Raw genomic sequence first — 18,799 nt, forward strand, 5'->3', positions numbered from 1 at the left:
GACATCATGCCAAACAACGTGCGGTAAAACCCGAATACTTAGCGGAGAGCTGTTCAGCAGCAACACAACCGCTGCTGGTTGTTTTGCCATAGACGGATCTGCACAGCAACTCCGTGTGCAGAATCGGGATGTGGTCACAGTTAGGAAAATATATTAATAACGAGACAAAAAATGAACGCAGGAGAATGAAGTGGGATGCGTAACTCAGCGTGGCAAACCAGCGGGGACAGATGATGGAACGCTTCCAAGCTCGCCTGCACGGCGTGAAGGTCGGAGAAGATAACTCCTGCAGCCCCACACCGGGCTCAACCAAGTGCCGAGCAACGCAGCGGCCTCATTGCCGCGCTGAAGCCCCGTTCACCGATAGGCAACAGAGTCCGTTTGTTAATGGCAGCACTGAGCAATGAAATGCATTGCCGTGGAGCATTATGGGTAAGCAGAACTCTGTTCTGTGTCCACATGTAAATACGCACGTTTTTGTCCATCAGCCTTTTGGGTACCCCAGACCAATATTTCCCAACAGCATTTTTTTAAGCAGCCAAACTCGGGGACCGACAAACTCGTCAGCCGAGTCAGGATATTCAGATGTTATTGCCAAGAGCACTCCATATATATGTGGTCACCAATTCAAAACATATGATGGTGTATTCTTAAGAAATAAGGCTAGCATTGTAAAGCGCCCTGGGGAAAGGGTGCGATATGAATCCTAAATAGAATCGAATACGTTGTATGCAAAGTCACAGTGATGTGTTTTCAGTTGATTCCTATCGTCGTCATGACCGCTTAATTTTGCTTTATTTTTTTTCCCTTTGTACGTCAATTATTCTGCTGGTGCCATTGTCATGAGACAAATACATTTCCATGTCCAACTCTCTCAGCTAGCAGTATATCACCCCATGTCAAATAATGACCCAGAGAGATGACCTTAGCAGAACTAATTCAGAGATCACATCAACTGACCTCTCGATCCACACAAGAAGCAAGCGATATAATGCCCTGCAAAGGCTGTTTTTTTTGGTCACATTTCAACCAGATTTTGTTTTCATTCTCATAGATGGATTAAGACATGTTAAGTGAAAAAGCCAATTTCACACAATGTGTTTTTTTTGTGTAGTTATTGACGACTGTGCTGAGACTCACTACAAATAAGAACCCAGTCTACTCCTGGGTGGCTAAAACCTGTATTTGAACCTAGGGACTCAACAGTGCTGCTGCCTCAGAACTATGACCCCTGAGGCACCTGGTCACCTCCTCTCAATGCTTTAGTTAGAAACAGAAAAAACACACATAATGCTACATTGGCAGTGGTGCACAAGCACAAATAACAAGCCAAAAAAACTCCCAACACATGAATCAATAACATTGCCCTACTAAAATAAACATATATATGAATATCACAGGTGTTCGTTTCGGGGAATGGCACTTCTTCATAGCAGAGAGATCATTTCAGTTGATCTTCAGTTGCTCGCTCAAGTGTGAGCAATACAAGTGATCCGTTCTCGAAATGTGAAGGGACGATTTATATTTAAAAGCGACTCGAGATCCACTAGCGTGTGTCGCTGACGCAGGTCACCCCGCATGTGAACCCAGCTCCATTGAAGGGGAACGTGCCCAAGTGGAGGAGGAGGAGGAAGGGAGAGATGTAAGCGGCCATTTGCACCCCGCGAGTGACTACAGCATTAATACGTACGAGAAAGAACATGTAATATTGAGCACCATCTTTGGGCACGTGAGAATACTCAGCAAATCACCTCACGGAACACCACCATTAATTAAGGTAAGATTTGTACGCCGATTTAAAAAAAGGAACAGAATGAGGTGGGGTGGGGGGGTCAGGGTGGGAGGTCCCCCCCCCCATTCAAAAATTACTTCCTAAAGGTATTTTTCAGAAATAAATGTGGACATACAGCAGTGTACACGAGTGATTTGATGAGTTGAGGATTTCGGGTCAAAGTGAAATTCAAGAGTGCAGTAATTGTTTCGTTTTTTTGTGGTTTCCCATTTCATCCGTCTCGTTTGCGTAGCATTGTTCGCCCTGTTCGCCTAAATGTAACTTTGTGTGTATGTTGCATATAATTTACAAACCTCATGCATCATTCGATACGTACATTGTGAGCGAAATAAACAAATATGCATCATTACTGACCAACTGCACGCTCAGGCTATTACCTGGAAGTAACTTAGAGGCACCATTTGCTTTAGAAAATTGAGGGGGGCTTAAACCGCATGCTGTTTAATTACATGGTTTCTGCGCCGTCTGAATAAAGAGCCCCACTAGGATCAAATCAATGGTATTTGCGCATCATTCTGGCCTGGGAGAAGTACGTACGACTCGAGTCCTCACTCGGCTCCAGCACAATGCATGGACGCTTCAACATTGAAACAAACAATACAAACGGCCTCCAATGGGAACAACATTAAAACCCTGCATCTCGCAGAGCTCCGCCAGTGCAAACATACCAAGCCGCATTAACCCCTTGCTTGTCACAAAGAGCTCTGTGTCGCGGGACTTGTAAACCCAAGGGCATGAGACCACTAGGTGCATTAGTTCGACTCCAAGGCCATACGCACGAAAAGCCGATCTCGCCAAGTCCATTTCCTACCATTTATCTTTAGGTGCAAAGGGCTCTTAACCTTTTTTTAAAGGTTATTAACTCACATACTGCTGACCAATGTGGTACATAACTGCTGTACCCAAATCAACGGTCCTTCATGAAGAAGGGTACTTGAGTTGAAGAGCATATAATTGTTTAACCACAGTTGTAATGACAGTATCATCTATGTATGCGTATTTGTAAACCTGTTCATGAATTCCCTTTATTGACCACTCATATAAAGTTTCTGATTGCAACAAAGGTAAAAAAAGCTGTCTGCCAAATTGACACTCTAATCAAGATCCGTGACATTCTAAAACCGCGAGTGCAAGAACATGTTGTGTCTTTCTGCATTGTCTATTTATAGGCTCCACAACCTGACAATGCAAGCTCAGGTTTTATGGAACTCTGGTATGCGAGTCAGCGGAGTCAAGTTCCATTCTGCTTTGAAGATGTGCGTGACTGGTGGCATTTCATATGTTTGCCATTTTATTTCCATCACCTGGCCCCCGAACGTTCCGAGGCACATAAAACGTATCAAAACACGCGCTCGGCACGATCAACCAATTGAGTCAACATCTCGAACAAGTTCAAAGGGTGTGTGACAAAATTAAGTCATTGCCTAGGCCTAAACTAAAACAATGTTTATGTCCACCAAACCCAAACATATCTCTCGAGAGAGAGAGAGAGCTTCACAAAAAAACACAACAAATCTGTTATTAGATTGCGTTGTTCCCTTTATATAACAGCCCAAGTATGTGTGCACTGTCCTGTCAGTAGCTGACTCATTCAGGTTCAGTATTTTCATTGCATTCAAACAAAACAGTGTGCACTGCATTAAAATAGTTTTTAGACAAGTATGGGGGAGCGCAATGGCATAGCGGATGATGCATTGAATAGTGCATTGGACAGTGCATTGGATAATGCACTGGCATAGCGCATTGGATAGTGCATTGGATAGTGCATTGGACAGTACATTGGATAGTGCATTGGATAGCGCATTGGATAGTGCATTGGATAGTACATTGGATAGTGCATTGGATAGTGCATTGGATAGTACATTGGATAGTGCATTGGATAGTACATTGGATAGTGCATTGGATAGTACATTGGATAGTGCATTGGATAGTGCATTGGATAGTACATTAGATAGTGCATTGGATAGTGGATTGGATAGTGCATTGGATAATGCACTGGATAATGCACTGGCATAGCGCATTGGATAGTGCATTGGATAGTGCATTGGATAGTGCATTGGATAATGCATTGGATAGTGCATTGGACAGTACATTGGATAGCACATTGGACAGTACATTGGACAGTGCATTGATCAGTACATTGGATTGTGCACTGGCATAGCACAGGGCACTGCACCATGAATTAGAGTGGTGGTTCTGATAGTGCGCGGTCCCCGGACCGCCGGTGGTCCGGGGCGGTCCTCCCGGTGTTTCCGTGGGGGGAGCTGTGATGCAAATGCAGGTTGATCCCGACAATAATGACAATGTTTATACCTTTTGTTTCAGACATTAATGTATATTTTACTTAGATTTAATTTAACAAAAAGTTAGGTAAACTACCCTAGCCCTAAGATCTCAATGCCCCTCCTCCCCTAAAAAAACCCTTAGAACTGCGAAAAAAATTATGTTCCCGTAATATGAATAATTATGTTATTTGTAGTGATGTGAATGCATTTTGTCACCAGGCCGAATGGTCTGCAGGCCAAAAAAGTCCGAGAAACACCGAACGAGGTGAAATGAGTTGGCCTCCTAGCCGTAACCGACATCAGTGGCGAGCGATATCGGAACCAGTCGTCAGCCCCTCACTCTTCGCCAACACCCACTGACCAGCGATGGTGAAGTATGACTTACGAGTGGGAAACACTTCATCCAGCAGTTGACTGACAAAGAGTTGTACAGTTTTTGTTTTAAATAAAGCAAATATGTTGCATAACCCTCAAGGACAATACCAGGATATATAACACAATCACACTCATGCTATAAATCCCAATACCTGATTAACCTACTAGTGTAGTTGCACGTGCTTACCGAGTGTCCAAGAATGTATGTGGAGGGCAACTGCATTTAGCATTCATATAACGATGCATCAGCTCTTCGATTAATATTGATTGTTAAGCTCAAGGTAATACACAAAATAACTTGTGCAAAAATTTATACGATTTCCATGCATATATCTCAGATGTAATAGCGGGGGGGGGGCGGGGGGGTAGAATAATTACCCCCCCTAGAAAATCCTCCCTGTTGGACTGTAGTAGATGGGCTGCCATGGGCAATGAGAGACGGTTTCCATGCCATTGGTAACCAAATATTCTCTGCATGCCTATGGGGAAGTATGCTTTTGCTGTGGATAAGTGGGGAGGCTGATAGGTAGGGTTTGAAGCCACTGTGAGACTGCCTGCCACTTGGCACAGAGAAAGATTGCAGCATACATTTACCCGGAGTGTAATAAATCTTGCTGGATTCTTATTAGCTCCATCACATGACAGCATATTAAAGTAAGCAAACACCTTTTTCCACTGAAGTGCTGCTAACACAGTGTAAAATTAAATCCTGCCATTAGTAACGTGCTATATAAATGCTCCCAAGTCACTATTCGGACACATGTAAGATTAAAAATAACTTGGCCTATTAGCGTTACACTCCAATGGACACCTACGCACATGTGGGTACACGTGTACAAATAGTTTTTTCATTCTGTAGTCGCTTACACAATATAAAAATTATACTAATTTCAACTTGTAATGCGCTGCACAGCATTCGCTTACCCTCCAAGAAAGACACAGTGAAATCGGAGAGCCCACACCAAATTCCCTCCAAAGCTCTGCGGTCCTCTGTATATTAAAGTGGGGATCCTCCAATTGACGTGTGAGAAAACCGGTGCACCCAGAGAAAACCCACGCGTGCGAGTGAGCAACAACTGTATCCTATAAAGATGGAACAGGTGGAGTCCATATCTATTGCACCGCCTTCTCCTGGTAAGTCAAGGCACGGCACCTCCTCAACACCTACGGGAAGGGAGTTTCACAACATTTGAGTGATCCACAAACCCTCGCCTCCAGTGCTGGATTACAAGCATGCGCTAGCATCGCCCGCCCTAACGTGGTATAGAGTGCAAAATACATCTGGAATCATCATAATATATTTTTTAAAAATTCCAATCAGTAACAGAATCTTTTTTTTTAAACCACCGAATATTCTCATTTATAATTAATTGGGTGGTCACTCGAGATCGGGGCGTCGACATATCACTCGTTGGTTTTAACTTTCAAGCTTAGCTGCCAAGATGACAAGGAAAAGGGCCTGACACAGCACGCGGCCAGCGGAAATAAAGCCTCCGTGTAATATCTACCAGACATATCAAACGAAACAACAACGTGCCCAGACAAACACACAATAAAAGACAGCACCACATGTCGACAGAACAAACACCTTAACACACTCCACTAGAACCTCTTCTGCAGGGACAGTGGTGGCTGTTATAGAATTCAACCGTAATTTTATGTCTAACAATGATAATGGAAAAAAATGCAATCCGCAAACTTGTTTCACGTAGGTGTAATTTAAATATGTTTGACAGATGCACTAACAATGCCAAAAGAAAATCAAATGTGTTTAAGCCCCCCCCGCCCGCCGCCCATAAGTAGGCAATGCAAATACAGAGCACAGACACACAAGTATTCGTTTTTTTACCCTCACTTCATGTATAAGAGGTCAATATCCTTCCAATTTCAGAAAACAAAAATTGCTGCAATTTAACTATCTGTTTCCTGAAGCATTGACTCATACGTGAGACCACGTGCGCGAAACAGACCTCCAATTCAGTGCTCATAAACAGTGCTCTGCCAAGCAAGCCATTAATCATCAAAGACTGCACTTGGCTGATGGCCTACATTTCCCATTATATTCAAATGCACCGTACACTCAAAGTGTGACAATGTAATAACTTTCATGAAAGGCTCTCCCTATAAATACTTTTTTTTGCAAGCTAGAAAATCGTAATTATATCTACTCATTTTCATTTTCCCAGTGGACAGTACAATTGCTCCAAAAAGATGGGAAGTAGATCAACTGTTATAGAATGTATAGTGGTCACAGAAACGCAGCCCGCAAGCAATGTGTTATAAATTTAAGGCCGAGTTTTCCTTCAAATGCTCCAGGGGATGAGGAGATCTGGATTACATGTGCAGGATGCATCACAAGCGATGACAGGCCAGCCCTCTGTACATTAAACCTATCGAGCACAGCATGTGGGAATGGCATGCAATTGAACATGCCAACGCAGGACACATACCACGTACCACTGCAATTGTGAAAGTCATACGTATTGCCTGTACAGTTAAGCTTCGATAATTATGTTAACACCATGTGACCTAAGCGCGAGTGCAAGCAACAGGTGCTTCACATAGATATTGCAAAACCTGCAATCGCACTGCACGGGTGATATTTGTAAAAGTTGGAAATTGCTCATTAAATAAATATCTCATTAAAAATAGATCAGATATCCTTTAACTGCAACGAGTTTCACCCCACGTTGCATGTGACATTATATGAAACTAATTGGCATGGAACAGCAGGTTGACATTTAAAACAAAAATACCAGATATCATTGCCACAGGGAAAGTTATTTATCCTGAGCATGTGACATTAATCTTTTGCAGGTCAACGGGCCTTCCAACATTTGAGTTTTAACACGTTGACTTTTTATAATGTTCCATCTTAGTGACAAATCCAATGGCCTTTAAAATGTGAATTGTGTGATATAACAGTGCAATATCGCCAGAGGCTGTTTCTTCATAAAGTAAAGGCTCCACGGACAGGATTTTCCTCTCCAGGCAAACAATGCTGGCTTTCTGTGGCGTTCCTTGTGACCCCACCTGGTCTGATCTTTGCGTTGTGTTGGATTTCCATGACTGGGTAAATAACGCCGTGGCGATATGTGCGTTTGGGTTCTGTTACCCCCTGCTCGAACTTTAACCCTGGGATACAACAAGCCTGATAGGTGTTTGAACAACAGGACAATTCACACTGCATTTACTGTATCGCTAGGAATTAAATCAAATCTTCAGGTGTCGGGTCCAGTATGAGGGTTACATTTTTACCAAGTGATTCATGCCTACAGGCGAGCTCGATATTAAAAATGCTGTCAAAGGTTCACTCGTCACAAGCCCATAAAACAAAACTGTGTTATAAGTTTAATACCGTTTCAATTGTTTGTAAAAATAAATGCAGAAAAGGCATTATACTGTAGCTCATTGCTATGGGTTAAATGTGTGCTCTTATCCTCATTCAATCACTGAGGGAAGATAAAGGCTTTACGTGACATAGCTTATTTTCAGCTTGCCACAAAAACATTCATTTGGAAACAATCCCGTGCATGACCTTTGTGTTTCTTTAAACGGCCAGGTGCTATTGCAGGGCATTAAACAATAAATATAGAAGGTTATCTCGCAGGAGTTTCCTGTACACACTTACCGAAGAACGATCATTGGTCACTTAATGCTGCAGAAATATGCATCGCTACGGGAAGGATAAATTCCGAGTTCACCTCGGGTTGGCCCAAAAAAATGGTGCTTTCGGCAGCTTTTATTTGTGTACACACATGAGACACGTTGATTATGCCGCTGTGTACAAGAAGAGTGCTCTGGGACTGAAATTGCTTTTCCAAAAAGCACATTCTCAGTCCAATCTTACATGAAGCAGTCAAAGATCCCCATTAGCCATATAGACTGTTGAGGCAAGTGCTGTTACCAAGCACCTTTTGATGTCGGCAGCGCACACGAGCGGGTGGTGTGGCCAGACCCCATGCACAGCCACCTTTATCTAGCCAGTGCGCACTGCACCAGATACTCCTCTATAAGGCTGAGTCAACCTAGAGAAGGCACAGGACCAGTTCAGATATCACTTTCCACCGACATCAGCCATGGCCGGCAATCAAATTTCGGTCGATAGCTCGGTCATGCACTAAAACTAACGCCACACACCACCTGCATCCATGTCTGCAAATTTGGCTGTCCCATAGTGTGCAATTTTATTATCCCAGCCATCCGTGCTGTCCACTCCTCGCCTTTCTTCAAAGTCAAAATTCAAGACCTTAATTTTATGCCTCTACCTATGATTTACTCCCTCTTTCTCAACACAAAATACATTTGTCCATTGTGCCTGTTTAGCATATGTACAGCTGCGGCCAGATTCAGACACTATATGAATCCAAATTGTATTTGGATTTATATGACTAGGGTTGCCACACTTGTCCTGATTTTGCAAAAATCATCCGCCTCTCTTTGAGGTTGCCATTTTGAGAAATCTGGACAGCCTTCCCAGAGATATTGCAAGTACAACTTATTCGTCGGTTATGCTTTCTCGCCTAGTTCTCCCTCTCTTCAGGTACTAGGACATATTCTTCCTCGTACGAAACGTCCCTAAATACGACAGCGGGCATAGCACGCACGCTCGCGCTCACGCGCGCACCTGCTGCATCTTCTCGAAGTCGAGGCTCGGCCGGCGGGTGTGCTGCTCCGCCAGGGCCTGCTTGTGCCTCTTGCACGGCGAGGCCTGGTCCAGCGCCGAGAGGGTGAGGCGAGCGCCGCGCGGACTCCACACGACGGGCTGCAGGCAGCGCGGCGGAGAGGCGCTGAACAGCAAGGGGCTCGCGCAGTCCTGCCGCGTGCGCACGACAGACGAGGGCGTGTAGGCAGGTGTGTTGTTGTTTTGGGACACGTGCAAGTGGTGTGTGGTGTATGGGTTTTGTGTTCATATAAGGTGTGCGTGTGCGCGTGTGCACGTGTGTAACGTGTATACCGTTTGTGCGCGGAAAAGTAGAGCCACAGGCACAGGGTGGGGGACAGAAATATACGCTTAAATATAGAGCGGATATCGGTTGTAGATTGAACCTGAATGAGGTGAACGTTCCAACTTAAAAGCGGATGTGGAGTGGTACTGCTCTATTTGTTCTGATAATGAAAATGTGTGCCTGCTGTGCTTCCTCCACACCGTATACACATAACAACAACAACCACTGCTAATCACCACAGTGCTTGTGCCAGGATATATGCACCTTAAAGGTACATCAAGTGTCAAAGGCTCACTGGTAGGACACCACAGGATGGGCCACCGGTATTAAAAATTAAAATAAAAAAGTAAACAATTTTTATTTTACCATGTAGGGCCCACTGAGATATTTAGCTCAGTTACACAATCGACCTGGCCACAAATGAAGGCTCAACAAAGTGGCTTATAATGTGGAAATTAATAGCAGCCAAAAACTCGAAATGCATGTGTCTATATATGGAGCTAAAAACCACGGAGAGAACATGAAAACTAAATATACAGGCATCAGTGTCGGGATCGAACCCAGACGTCCTGTATAACAGGCGAGGTAGTTAACATCTCGCCACCGTGGCGTGTTATTATATAATTGTCCGAGATGACTGGCAGATGCACCGCCTGAGCTCCTCACATGTCAACTCGCTAGACATAGCCACCCGGCGCACTGATCCACATCGAACGCACCCAGACGCAATCCCATTCCTCACCTGTCCGTTCTGTTGTATCGGGCGGAACGCCTTGCTGGTGCACAGATCTTTGACCTCTTCATCACTGGACGAGGCCCTCTCGGGTTGACAGGCCCTCCCAGCCCCGACTTGGCACCACTTCCGTTTCTCTGGCATAGCGGCAACGAAGCCAATGGTGCCGCCTCCTCCTCCTCCTCCTCCTCCACCGCCGCCAGCAGCAGCAGCGGCAGCCGCAGGAGCAACGACAACAGCGGCGACCGCGCCCGCGCCGCCAATCGGCAGCACGGCGCAGCCCGGCACGCTGGACAATGGGGCGGCCGCAGCCATTCGCTCGCGTGCCGTGATTATGCTCTCCAGCTCCTCCTCGGAGCTGGGCCGCTCCAGGCGCGAGTCTGCACGGGCCATTGGCCGGGGCCCGGGGAGAGGAGGCGTCTCGCGGCTGTTTTGCTGCCGGCTCAGGGCGAGTGGCGTTACCTCCTCACCGAGGCGTCGCCTCTCTGCGGCACGCGCACACACACACACGCGCGCGCGCGCACGCACGGGAATAAGGAGCCCCGGGTTAGTTCCCGTCGGCAGGCTGACCAACGCCTCCTGAACGGGAGGAATCTTGCACCGCAGTAAACGTCTCGAACATTAAGTCTATTCGCCACGCACTGTTAACGTGAAATAAAGAAAGATGGATTATCAAATGTAGAGCAAGGGCAGCCTTTCAGCCATTCTGAAAAATGCAACCTAATGTCATTCAGCAGGAACAAATAACGCAAATATCACATGACATTACCATATTACATGTATTGGTGTGTTATCAGCCAGCTCGTTACAAATGTTACACATTGATGTAGTAGCTTTATATAGCGTTGTTGCCACACCAAAGCGGTTATTGAAACAAATTGTTGATTTTCTTATCAAATGTGTAGAATTATGAATTGCGCATATTTGGAGTTAAACTAATGCAAACTTTGGAGTAACTAGCATTTTATATGATGCGATACAAGTGCTGTGCCAACATTTAACAAGATTCTCTTTTTACTGAAAGACAAACTAAAGCGTAAAATAAAAACGTCACCAAAATCATGCCTTGCGAGAACTATCAATGGCTCTTTCAGTTTTTTTTTCAGACTTTCAGCAACCCCCATGCTGCCAGTTTTCCATAAGCACCACCAGCTATCCCACTTTATTGCAATGTACTTCCAAGCTATTATCGGGATTCTAAAATCAGCACGAAAGTTACGTCATGTCCTCGACACAGTCATTATGAAAATGTATAAAAAGCAACCGTTACACGGCTACATTGTCCGCGCCAGGTGAAATCTCCACCATCGTCTCTCACCCGCCATGCAGCGAGGGGAGGGAAGTGAACGGGGGCAATTTTACTGTGCAATGGCTTACTTTGTCGGGGGGGGGGGGGGGGGGGTGAAAAGAGGAGACTGTTTAAAGGGAGGCCTCAAAGAAAAGGCTGTTCCCCCCCCTTCTTCTCCATAAAACTGGCGTCAAAAGGGACTGTATTTAAACGAACATTCGGATGTGCTAAGTTAAAGTCCGAGCAACAGAGTAGAACTCGATGTATTGCACATGCGCAAACAGCACGCCAGGCACTTCACAGAGACAGGATCAGCGTTAGAGGCACGCCGCCGTCGTGGTGGGGATTGTCACTCGGGAGACGTGAAGCACTCCCTCGCGGAAGCCTCCGCCGGCCTTCCTTTCAATCCTCTAGCCTCCCGACGCGAAGGATATAAACCACTCTTTTCAAGGACTGTCCTTTTGTTGTCCTCTCGGTGCCATAAAAATGCCCAAATAAAATTATATGTACGTTGGTTTTTTTTCCCATTGCACCCAGATGGCATACATGCCTGTTCTGTAGATTATTTGAACTCAATCTTGACATAAATATATATATATTTTCTTACAATTCCTTCGAATAGTCACTGCCACTTCATGGAAAAACACACCTCCATTTGCATAAAGACATACATAATGAAAGCAATATACAATTTATGTTCCTTTGACAGTACTTATCACGATAGATATTCAGCATAACTTAATTCAATTGCATTGCATTTCGAGAATTCTCCAGTGTATTTGTGTTTCCAACGCACAAATCAATGATCTGGTAATGAGAAGTGGTGGGATGAATGACACAGCATAGGAAGACCTTCACCAAGCAGCGGATTGACAAATGACTCTTCCATGTATGTACATTGAACTTCTTTCACGCCGTACGTAGCCAACCGTGCTCATCGGAGGGGAAGGATAGGTAGTAAAGTACTCATGCAGTCTGCACTTTAGATCGTTTTCTTAACAACAAGAACCCCCATGTGGTCTGTGAGGAAGGCATGTTGTCTTTATAAATGCTGCATGATGAATGTATTCTTCGTGCCAGGCTTCCTCTAAAATGCCTGATATTTACAAATGCTATCCTGTTTAAAAAAAATCAAATGTCATGGCAAACCATCCACAGAAATAAGATTCCATGAGGTTGGCTATAAAAATACGACAGCCCTCAAGGCAGCAGTTAAGCACAGTTTGCACGATGCTTCTGCAGCCAGGTTTACCACATCCACCACCTTCGCGTGCTCACTGTAAAGACACGGCATTGGAAAGAGTTCACTCAGGAACGTATCAAGCATTATGGTATCAACGTAAGGCTCAAGTTTCTCATGCAGGCTAAAATAAGCGACCAATTGTTTTGAGATTCCTATGGGTTTCACTCGCCACGTGGGACATTAAAACTCCCATCAATGTAGCTGATGCCTCAAAGTGCAACAAGTTGACCACAAATCAGCACACAAACTCATTATGCGTTACCGTGGAGCATTTTGTAAAGGCACATTTAAACAGAACTCTGTTCTGTGTCTCCACATGTACATACACGTATGTTTAGTCCATCAGCATATTGGCTTTCCAAACGAATATTATCAAGCAACATATGTTTAAGCAAGCAAAATCAGCACCGGTTTCGACCTTCTGGGACTCTTCATAAGAATAAGGCTTGTTAAACAAATATTGCTGAATAACCAGAAGTTCTTGGTAATATACCTGCACACGAGAATTCATCAGCCAAACCAGCCAGCAATTCTCTCCTGGGCCAGGCCAGACGCACAAGACTCCACAGTTGTCTTACCGAGTGCCCGGTTTTCTGATTAAGTGGACGGAAAGTGGAGCATGTGCCCCCCTCCATGTCAAAGCCTCATCTGTCAACCCATACCCAGGAACACTCCGGCAAGACAGATGCCTTTTTTCCTGGCACTGCGTGTACCATTCAGTTTACGTGGCACTAACAGGACCGACGACACACGCGCAGACGCACCGACGCATGTACACACACACATACACGCATGTGTGGAAATGTATTCAGAAGCACTTAACACATGTGCCTACCAGCTGCAAACGTACAGAATCAACGGTGAGGGTGAGAATATATGTGGCATAACGTCTTAGCGTGTCATGTTAATAAAACACCTTTAAGATTGCATAATTAGCTCATTTATTGAAAATAGTTTTCTCGTACACTGCATGCGAAAGTATAAACGAGTGCTGTATGTCTGTTAGACTTTGCATAACAATGTGACAATTAGACGTATATTTAAACAAACTCTACATTAATATCAAAGGCATATAGGCCCTAATAGTGAGTCACCACTAAAGCCAGAGGGCATTTGTGTTTTCGATGCGTGCATGAGCTATCTAGTGAACAAGCTACGTTGGGCAGCCTAAGCGGTTGTGTTCGGCATTAGCTGCAGAGATTCGCTGTTCGAATCCAGTGGCTGCTCCAGATTAATACTGCGTTGTGTGCGTTGTGGGTATTAATCGTCACGATAAATACCCACAACGCAACAGTAAGTCCCATTGTGCACCAACGGTCATTGGTCCAAATTTGAACAAATACCTGCGAATCACTCAATTGCAATATACATAGCAATCACTGCCCCCCCCCCCCTCCACCGTACGCACTGCAAAAGCTTGGCAGGACCCTCCTGAAAAAGAGTTATGAGACTCAGTGAGGCTCTCTTGAGTTAACAAGCCTAATAAAACAAACTCAGGGAATGCATACGAAAGCAGTGCTGTGTAAAGCAGCGCTGTGTAAATAAAATACTGGTATCACATGCACATAGCCATTCCTTAAAATGTATCATATTTCAGTTAAGCTCAGTATTTATTAAGTGACGTCAATAACCTAACGAGTCACTCTGTATATTTCCTCAACAACAACAAAATAAACATACCACGCACACCATTCAGAGTGCGTACCATGTGCATAAAGTGCACGCACACACAAGATCTTTAAACCTGCTGAGCGACTGATGCAAAGTGCAAACTTTCCAGCATTCCATCCAGCCCCCCCCCCCCCCCCCCACACACAATATACGTAGCTGCAGTCCTTGATATTTGAGATGTATGATAAAAGTCCCTAAATCTTTTTAAAAGTAATGCGTTAGGCTTAAACGATGACAAAATGTAAGTATAATCTTGAGAATGTGTGAAACAAGGGCAAATACATTTTTTTTACAAGGTTAGAAAATGGAAATAGTTGCACAAGAGTTATATGCTGGTACTTTGAATAGACCAAGTAAACGACTTAAGAAGTATCTTTAGTTTATAAAATAACATTTCTATTCTTATTTATGAAGTGTGTTCATAGGAAGACCCATTTCATATTCTGGGGAATGTTACTCAGAACTGTTGAGCGTAGAGGAGTGAAATCAGGACAAATCGACCCTCTGCAGCAGTGTAATCTCTCCCGCCCGTGAGCAGGTAGCACAGGAGAGGAGACTTGGCGTTTCCTTTGAAGGACAGCGCAATGTGTATCAACAAGGACACAGAGTCAAGCGTCCTATTTTGAAAACAGCTGCTCCAGCGTTTAGGAGCTCAGAAAAAAAAACACATTTTCCCCAATGTTATCCCGCTCATGCTATCAATGCCACGTAATGAGACGAAGAATTCCAGAAGTATAGCAGAGTAGCGCAACCCTTCGTGGTGGAAAACAAGAGCGTGGTAGTGGACAGCAGATAACTGCTCCTGAGATCCGTTCAAGAGCAGCGCAGCTTTTAAATGGGAGCGCGGTACTGTCACATGATGGTCCTTCATTGAAAAACTGTCGACACCAATTATATAACTCCCCTGACTTAGGACTTCAAACTGCATCAACTTACACCCGTACGGCCAAAAATATAAATGCATTTGTAGGTTTAAAAAAAAGCACTTGATATAAACAGTGATAAGCATTGAGTTCCAGCATAACGAGCAGACGTACACACGTGTCAAAGCATCGACCAACATCTTAACGATTGTTGACGAATGATTAATAGTCTGTGGCTTGAGAGATGTGGGGCCTGGAAGCCTATGGAACGAGGAAGGATCATTAACTGCGGGGAATGTTGGCTTATGCGAGGGTAGATTAACTCTGTCACAGGACGGAAAGGAGGCCTCCTTGCACCTGATGCCACGTGCTCTTGCGCAATGGAGCAGTTAAATCTTGGGTGCATTACTCTGCTTAGAAATTACGAGCCTACGTTTCAGAGATCACTTCTCCTTGCATGCTTGTAACATGCATTACGTTGCGAGATTTGTTTTTGTTATTACAATTCCGATATATGTAAGAAAGATGCCCACTTAAATGTGTTGCATTGGACTTGAAACTCTCCGCCAGGTTCAATGGGCAGAATCAAGGCAAGGAGTTTATTACTTCAAAAGGACGGCAACTTTGAACATAAGAGATTTCGTATCAAAATCAAAACTCTGCGGTCAAGTTTGATAGACGTGAATATTTGGTGACGTTAAAACACACTGTTGTTGTTTCTCGGCTTCGGCGTTGCGCACAATATTTTTTTATTGCAGTAGAGCAACCAACGGATCGAAGCAACAACGACGACGTCAACAACAACAACAAAACAGAGCAAAGCGCTGCAGTAACTTTGAAGAATTGCATACATTCGGGTCGAGTGAGAGACGGGGCGATCTGTCACGACGAGCCGAGGCGAACAGAAATGCCGACGGCGTGAGCCAGTGGGGGTGGGTGGGTGGGTGGATTTGGGGAGCTTTGATGCCAGGAAGAAGCAAAAGCAGCACGCCACGTGCGCTCGCACTGGGCTCGCTCTCTCGCAGGCTGTCATGGACACACACAAGAGGAGGACAACGCCCTCGAGGGCTGCACCACCACCACCAGCAGCAGCAGGGGCAGCGGAGATTTAGACGGCCACGGAGCGGTAAGGGAAAAACAATAAACCATTGTTCGTAATGATCGTGACAATTGTGTACGCTAAAAAAATGTCAACGCTTGAGATGAGTTTATAAGCACAATGGTGGCAACGCGCATTTGTTTTTCATATATATAAATTCTCATTTCTTAAATTACCGGCGCATTTAGAGATACAATGCAAGGTTTCGCACGTAAGATGCCAAAACTACAAAGTCCAGACTCGAGTGGCACATTCTTCAAAGCAGCTTCGGCTCATCGTTAACTCAAAAGGCATTTCTCCAGCCAAAGGAGACAGCAGCAGGCACTGACCGGGCCATAAATAGGTCGGTGTGGTCCCTCATGTCCAGATCCAGACATCCCACAAACTGCACGCCCTTTCCAAGTCAGACAACGGAACTTTGCAAGAAACAGGGACCTACATTGTCAGGTGCCCTTTGCCTCAAGTGCACAACTGGCTCAGTGGCAGGCAGACCACACACATTGGTGCGTGCAATAACAGCAATTTGCATACTGCATAGTGCGTCCTCTGCCTTACAATACTTTTATTCAGTGTACAATAATAATAAAAAAATGAATTTTACAGTATACGAGAGTTTAAATGTTTCCAAATATTCACCAGCAGAAATGTCCTGAGAGAAATGCTACGTGCAAAGCGTTTTGAGTTAGCGCATACTGTATAAAATGTAGCTTGCAGAGAACAGCATGTGTTTTTAAGTGCTACAGTACATGTCAATGCAAAATTATTTTATACAATAAAAGCCTTTAGCTTACAAGTAAATAAAAATGTTAAGTACCGTACAAAGTTTTCTGTTGTTCCCCCATCTTTCCATCTCCATTGTTCAAAGCATTTCCGTGCTCAAACCAGCATTAGGGTGGCGTCAAGCGTGGAAATGTCCGCATTCATATGAATGAGACCAGTTAATCCAAAGGACAACCATTGTTGGCATCCTATTATTTGGGCAGAGTACCCAATTGTCACCACTGGAGGATGATGATGGGATGAGTTGCCAAACTTTTGATTCTGAGTCGAGCTCTGTCTTAGTGCCACGCGGGTAAGTCGGCAACAAGTATTGTATTGCAGCTTCCCTCCTTCAGGAGCTTCTAGTTTTTGTTGGCATTGTCATAGACAGTGATAAACATTAACGTTTTTGTTATCTAATAATTGTTTGGTTAACTTTAAACAAATAGACTCCTAAAATGAGAATCAATTCCAAAGTCAATTAATTGTTATGGTACACAATAATACGATACAGCCCTTTGCTGCAAGCTGTTTTAAGTTGAGAGTTTTAAGTGACTGACAGTTGCGTGAAATTTCAGAACCTAAATCTTTAAAATTATCACGTGAAGGAAAAACATACAAACTCACTCACGAACCACATACGTCAGAACATGTATGGAAAAAACACACGACAAAGCATATAACACTGCGACGTCGAGCTAACATGGTCAAGTTAGCTATGACCTCAGTCTAATGTGCAGACTTTATTCTTTTTTGTGATGATATTGAAACTTGTGGAGAATTGTGGGGGGGGGGGGGGGGGGCAGGGTTATTTAACGATAAAAACGCTATCGATGTACTGTACTTAACTATATGCCTGATTTGGTGTCCTCTGCTGGTTTGGTACAATGTTATATTTGGCACTTTACCCTCAAATAAACTTTTGATGGTCTCAGCTCTCTGATATGAGCTACCTTATGAAACTCACAGCACGTGTAGCACAACGTCGGACATCTACACGCGGTGAAAACGAAAAAAAACAGAGAACTGTACAGCACAATTGAGAAATCCCTCCGCAGTACGGATTATCGATGTGCTTGTTCACCCCAAATCGGCAGTGTGTCCTTTATCTCGCTATCTCTCTCTAAGCGTTGCCACAATCCGACTTTTGCCGCGACATGCCTTTCTTGTGCTGAGACCCCCGCATGACAAGCACACAGAGACCTCGTGTGATGCTACACGTAACACTCAACATCCATTTTACTGGTAGGAACCTCCTGGTTACACCAGCCCACAGGGGATTATTGTGTCCGTCCGTCTGTCGTGCATCCAAAAATGGGAGGGTTGGGGCTGGGTGGAGAGGGGAGGGTGGAGAGGGGCTGGTGGAGAGGGGCTGGGTGGGGAGGGGCTGGGTGGGGGGGGGCTGGGTGGGGGGGGCTGGGTGGGGAGGGTGGGGGTGGGAGGGGTGGGGCTGGGTGGGAAGGGGCTGGTCACCCCGTGGTGCCCTTATAAAAGTCAACGTGTAACCTACTCACGCCGGCTTGTGCCCGCCCTCACAGTCGGGCATATTTGTGGAATACACCACGTGGTGCCGCCGTTGACCCTGGCCATTGACCGAGCAACCCAACGTTCCTACCAGCTCCCTCGGCAGGAATGTGTTAATAACGCCTTTTAAAATGTCACTTTACTGCAGAGGAGAGAAACCATTAATGGTGGAATGAGACACTTGTGTTTTTCTTTTTTTTAACCAATTGCTTCCACCC

The 18,799-nt window shown here is 44.8% G+C and overlaps 1 protein-coding gene across 1 annotated transcript in view; it reads right to left on the reverse strand.

Moving 5' to 3' along the window:
• LOC116939550 (uncharacterized) overlaps positions 1 to 18,799 on the reverse strand; it is a 108,000-nt gene that overhangs the window by 78,754 nt on the left and 10,447 nt on the right. Inside the window, exons 3-4 of the mRNA XM_032948078.2 lie at positions 10,144 to 10,619; positions 9,080 to 9,268 (exon numbers count right to left, since the gene is read on the reverse strand). Coding sequence (XP_032803969.2) covers positions 9,080 to 9,268; positions 10,144 to 10,619 — 665 coding nt within the window. The remainder of the gene's footprint in view (positions 1 to 9,079; positions 9,269 to 10,143; positions 10,620 to 18,799) is intronic.

This window comes from Petromyzon marinus, chromosome 6, assembly GCF_048934315.1.
Source record: "Petromyzon marinus isolate PM22_M1 ecotype Great Lakes invasive population chromosome 6, UKy_Petmar_22M1.pri1.0, whole genome shotgun sequence".
NCBI lineage: Eukaryota > Metazoa > Chordata > Hyperoartia > Petromyzontiformes > Petromyzontidae > Petromyzon > Petromyzon marinus.